Source organism: Lactuca serriola, chromosome 3 (genome assembly GCF_051521515.1).
Source record: "Lactuca serriola cultivar US96UC23 chromosome 3, Lser_US96UC23_V15, whole genome shotgun sequence".
NCBI classification, from domain to species: Eukaryota; Viridiplantae; Streptophyta; class Magnoliopsida; order Asterales; family Asteraceae; genus Lactuca; species Lactuca serriola.
Genome location: NC_136410.1, coordinates 265,821,719 through 265,828,045, shown reverse-complemented (window position 1 = coordinate 265,828,045; position 6,327 = coordinate 265,821,719). Strand labels below are relative to the sequence as shown.

The 6,327-nt window shown below is 36.0% G+C and overlaps 1 protein-coding gene across 1 annotated transcript; it reads right to left on the bottom strand.

Moving 5' to 3' along the window:
• Window positions 1-4,284: 4,284 nt before the first annotated feature.
• On the bottom strand, window positions 4,285-5,354 carry LOC145093967 (chitinase 4-like). The gene is made up of 2 exons (XM_079032214.1): window positions 5,025-5,354; window positions 4,285-4,887 (listed from the first exon to the last, which is right to left on the bottom strand). The coding sequence occupies exons 1-2, from the start codon at window positions 5,320-5,322 to the stop codon at window positions 4,481-4,483; spliced, it is 705 nt and encodes a 234-aa protein (XP_078888340.1). The 5' UTR covers window positions 5,323-5,354; the 3' UTR covers window positions 4,285-4,480.
• Between the last annotated feature and the right edge of the window lie 973 nt (window positions 5,355-6,327).

Below are 6,327 nucleotides of genomic sequence, written 5' to 3'. Positions count from 1 at the left end.
GTTATGATACATGTTGATATGTTATGTGGGATGGGTTGAGGTGAGACTTCTTCGTGCGTAATCCAACAAACCCGAGAGCATTCCAGTTATGGGCTAAAGGAGACTCATACTATGGGCTCGATGGCAAGCTAAATGTGAGTTGTGGGCCAGAAGCAATCCAGACTCACACTGTGGGCCCAGGGGTAATCCAGTCTGTAAATTTGTGGACCCATTTTATGCTATTTCATTTTGTTATGTCTTGATGTTGTTGACATGATTATGTGGACTGTATGTGTATCGGTATTTTGGGGGAACCCACTAAGCTTTCGGGCTTACAGTTTTCGTTTATTGTTTCAGGTACTTCAGGAGATCGGGGCAAGGCTAAGGCGTGCTTGTACAGCTCCTCACTTTTTATGAATTTGTTTCTGGGATACTCTGATATAATACATTTTCAAAACAAGTTGTAATGTTTAATGGATTTGAAACATTTTAAAAGTTTAAATTGGCTTGAATTTTTATGAGTGTTACACTAATTGGCATAACCACTAGCATGCAACACTAACTTCATACTCAACATACCAACACAGCTAGGATAACATATCCAATGGGCCGGCCTTGGTCCCTTAGACCCCTTAGTATAGTGAGGTAACTCACCTCGCAAAAGTCAGCTCGGTAGATAAACTCCACCTCTCGGATCGCTGCCAGAAACTGCACCACCTATTATCATAATAGAGCCATACTTGTAAGTTCCCAACCTTCCAAGGTACCCCATAAGTCAACTAGTCAACCCCTGGTCAAAGTCAAAGTCAACAATCAAGGTCAACAGTCCATGTTGACCCAAACTCGTCGAGTATCCTCAGCTACTCGCCGAGTTCTTTGAGATACTCGTCCACTCGCCGAGTCACCAGAGTGACTCGTCGAGTTCCTAAGGCTCGCGATCGAAGCTCTAAGGCCACTCGTCGAGTTTTCCTTCTTGCAATTCAACAAGTTCACACGCATCCATTAATTGGGAAACCTTAATTGACTCGCTGAGTTGTTCATCGAACTCGTCGGGTTCATGCCCATCTTCATATGACTCGCCGAGTCGACCATGCGACTCGCCGAGTCCCTTCAGTCCTTTAACCATACAAACAATTTTTAAGCATGCCAAGGCTCCAAATTGCAGATCTAACTTCCTTAGGCATGCTTATCACATAAAGTTGCAAACTTTACTTGCATGCAAGGTTTTTAAGACTCTAAAATGACAAAACTAGGCTTGCAATGAAGTTACACACTTGAGGGAAGGCTAATACTAAGCAAGGCTGATGACTTTATGAATCTAGAGGCCAAGGGGAGTCCAGATCTGAAGTTACAACTTCAGATCTTGGCTTAAGCACAAGAAACCTTTCTTAAATCTCATGCAAAAGAGGGTTTAGGTGAAAATGAGCCAATGAAAACTGTTTAGTACCTTAAAAAGAGTGCTTACTATTGCAAATCTTGAATCCCACGAACTCTTGCTTCAATTAACTTGTTTCCCCAAGTGTTTCCTTCACCAAAATCCATCCTCCAAGCTTAAACTCTCCAAAAGAACACACACATACAAATTAGGGTGAAAGAGAGACAAGAGGTTGTAAAGGGGAGGCTAGGGGAGGCCAATGATCCTATAAATAGGGTGCAATTGCCTGAAACTTAGGGTTTAATCTGCTAGCTTCTACTCATCGAGTCCCTTCTTGGACTCGGCGAGTAGGTCACTAAAATGCGTGGACCATCGCACTATTACTCGACGAGTAGGGCGACCAAATCGTCGAGTAGACCCAAAGATCAAGAAGGGTTCATATATAAATCACTACCTGAGAATCGGGGCGTTATACACATGCTTCGTTTGCAAAACTTAAATATTTTTCTATCCCTATTTCGAGCCTAGTGTCCGTACACGTAACATAAACGTGCCTCGAAACGTTGACGGGGGAGCTAAATATGATGATGATAATAGGGCATTAACTATATTTTCATATCATGGTTGTGTATACGGTAAACTCAAGAGTAGATGGAATACAGATGAATAATTCAATATGACCCATTCTTAAACATCGGTTGATGAAGAGAAGATGCAACCTTACCTAAAGTAAGACTCTAAACAAAATTTTTAAGTCATATATTATTTAATGTATCAAAAGTTTAAACAATTTAAATGGTAATGTACAACATGTATGAAGAGTTGTTGAAAGCGCTTACTTCAAATATAAATGAACATGATCTTTTTCTCGAAGTTGATGAAAACTATGTTACATGGTTTGAAAACTATGTGAGTTTTTAAGTTGTTTGGTTTCTTTTGAGAAACTTATTATGTAGTTCATTATTTGTAATACAAGCATGTCAAAACGAAATAAAAAAACAAGTATATACATGATCTTTCTAAAAGACAATTAAGGACCTTGAAATCATATAATGTATACTTTGTAAATGGTTACAAGTTTCACACAGAATCTCACACTTTTAACAAATCAACAATGAATAGTGGAGTGTGTAAAAGTAACCCAATTGGTGATTACCATCGCAAGTTGTTGGAAATTTTAGAAGTTGAATAACTTGGTTTGCCAATATTGTTTAAATATCATTCATATGATCCAAATCCTAATGTAAGAGTCAGTGTTCACAATCAATAAACTTGATTGATATAAGCCACTGAAGAAAGTCCAACACGCTCGAGCCATATGTTTTAGTGAGCCATTTGAAACAAAACAACTATGATTGGTTGGTTGTATGTAAAGTTAGCCATCATGGATGGATTAAAGCAAAGAAGCGTGATCATAAAAAGACGTTTTTTCAGAAAAAGACATTTTTCAGAAAGATGAAGTTGAAGCAAATGAAATCATAGGCAATTAATTTTCATTAATAGTTACATGGGAATTCATAGGCACATTGACATGTACATGGGCATTCATGTACACATTGACATGTATTAAGGCATTAAGAACTATACCAAAATCTGCAAGAGCTCCTAATTCAAACATCTTATCTCTACACAAATGTCAACCTGCCACGTACGATGCCACATAAGCATGTTACCGGTTGTCCATCAAGTAACCTTATATATTCCAGAAATTGATTAAAATAACAACTAATTTGGGCTTAATTGCTAAAAAAAACTTTTATAGCTTAATTGAATATAAAGTCAAAATATAAGGAATTTCATTAGTATTTTTCCTTTGGAACCGGATAAGAGATCAAGAATCGGTGAAGCTAAGTGGGTTTGGATGGATGCAGTAGGTATGCATGAACAATAAAGGTTTCCATATTAGACAAAGAAGAAGCATATTTTGGTTATGGGTAGTGATGTTGGTGGTGTCTTGAGAGGAAGGTGAAGCTTTAGGGGCAACATAGTTATGAAGAAAGGGATCATGGGGAAGGGTACGGTTAGAATTTATATATATTTTTTTTTCTTTTGGGTCAATAGTCTAAATAAAATAATACTATAAATTATCTAATAACAGTAATATTAATATTAATACCAATAAAAAAAATACAAAATTAAAGGACAATGGTCATTTTAGCAAACATAATAGATTAAAACATACGCATATTACATGTAGGGAATAAATCCATAATCCACAAAATATAACAACCATCAGTTCCAATTCTACAGTTTTCTCTAAAATTACAGTTAGTTTCTATAGTTTTCTCAAAACTGGAAGAAGGAAAAGCCTATTTGTTTTTGCTTCTAATTTTTTCTTTTGTAACTTACAACAACCGTCTTTGTTTCGACAAAAACAATAACAGTGAGGCTTGATGCTATGTGCGATGACCATAAATTGTCCAGAAAAGTGTATTGTGTATGTAGTAAACTAATATATTTCTTGCTGCCTAATCATTCTGATGAAAATTTTGTTTTCACATCTAAATTGCAAAACACAAATATGGCCTATACTGAGTTTGGTTTGTTACTTTAACTAGTTAAGTTATCATCCTTTAGAGTTGAGTTTGTTGCCGCCACTTTTGTTCTTGCATTTGTCAATAAAAATAACTATGCTTCCTCATCGTCATATATACATCGATCCCTAGTTAGGCAACTATTTTTTGATTATCTGATTTTGATTGCCTAACTTTGGTAATGGGATATAGTAAAATAATTTGAAATACATATGAGAACACTAACAAATAAATCGGTTAGAGAAATTAAATTGTGTTCTACCTTTTATACCTATAAAAATTCATACCTACTAAAATTATGCCAAGTGTCATGTTCCATATTTTTTTTTAACAATTGAATGGTAGAAAGATAACACTTTTCATAATTTCAGTGGTAGGAATATTTACACACATAAGTAAGAGACAAATTAATTTCTCAATTCGTTATTACTACACCAACCTTCCTGGTGGCAAATATCAAATTAACAACATATTTCTCACCATGAGGAACATTTATTTTTAAACATATATAGTTACTAAAAACGACCTGAACCCACAAGTACTATAAGCTAGAGATGCTTCTGGTGGTTCGACTAGGCATGCATCGAACTAACTAACATCGAAGGTTAGGACCAGTTTGAACACCAAATTGCTTACAATATTCTGTGTAGTACCCGACTCGCGAATTCACCTGATCTGCATTTCGACCATTGCATTCAAGGTCTCCATTGATAGCCCTGATTGTTGCTCCGAACCCTTGACCAACAACCGAATGAACATTCTCCATCCAAAACCATAAGGCGGTCTTGAACGAAATCATTGGGTCACTAGCCACGATATCTGGGTTCCCGAGCAAATCGGACCCGAGGCTCCTTCCAGCTGCACCATAGTTGTAGTTCCATGATATTTGAATTGGACCTCTCCCATAGTAGCCTTTGTTAGGGGCGCATGGATATTCACTGTTCGACCTATCGCAGTAGTTCTTTGAACGACCATTTATCTCTTCTACGTAACAGAAATCTATGCATGTAAAATGTCAAAGTTAACAAAATATTTTATTACATGTACCAGGTCAATAATATTTATCGACGTACAAACTATGCAAAAATTAAAGAAACATTAATATACTTTCCAACAATCAATGATTTTGAACTTACGACCAGTCTCATGAGTAACATGAGCAAAGAAGGCTGCGAGTTCTCGCTTTGAATCATCCAACGACCCGGATCTAGCAAAGTCCGGGTAGTCTCTGATGGCTCTAAGAAACGCCACACGTGTGTAGAAACTTCTTCCACGACAGTTATTCGGAGACTTGGCCATAATTCCATAAAAGAAATCATAGGTCACTATGTCAACTCTGTTTACACCATTATTCTGGGAAACAACTGACTCCGGGATGAGGATTCCGGCAAGAAATAGTCCGGTAAGGAGGAGGGTTGAGAGGGTTGTTTTCATTTTGTTTTTGTCACGTTTGAAAGTAGAAGGACGGAGAGGGATATTTATAAGGTGAATGTCTCATCCAAAGTCTCCCATTATTTATTGAGTTTCTAACGAAAAGCTTGTGTATTTAAAAAGTATTTTAGCAAGTGCTTGAGGCTTAAAATTTTTACATGTTAATTGTATATTTTATTTAAAAAAAATAACAAAACAAAACAAACAAACAAACAGAACTCATTGTCTCCTTCAGTACGTGCTACTCATCGATTAACAGTTTCTCTCACGTCCTGTATTGGATTGTGAAAACGCAACGAGTCTATAAGAGGACGAGATTACTGGTTTCTCTTTCGGTCGTCGGGGTTAATTTTTTTTAAACTACAAGTATTTGGTAATTACTTTAGCAATTCGTATGGTGACGTTAAGAACTCGTTATTTATTTGGGTTTATTTTTCTTAGATAATATGATTACCTGAATATTTTGTGGTCGAAATTTCGTTATTTATCCAAGTCAAGTCGTCATAAAAACCAAATGAAAATATGTCGATCCAATGTACATATAATAAGATTTCTAGTGATGGTATAGACTATACCGTATAGTGAGTTTAATCATTATTGGTCCCATACTGATAGTAAACCCCTCTAAATTAATCACTCATGCACCGAATTTAATAGTTGACCTATACATGGATGTAACCAGTGGCGAGGTCAATGAAGAATAAGTCACCCCACATAAAAGTGATTCCCACCATGTGTATATATGTTAATAGAATAATTTTTTTTAGTGAATAATGAAATTTGGTCCCCACTACAGTCACAGCCATTTGAAACCACATCTTGAGTCTTTGCATCTTCAATGGTATATTGTTTAGGTGAATTTTTTAAACAAGAAACTCTTTTATTATCTAAATTAGGTGAATAGACAATGTTTTTTGTGAAATTATTCCTTAAAATATGTTTTATGGAACTGATTTAATCACAAAAATTCAGAATAATAACAATAAGAATCACTACAAGAAAATTTTG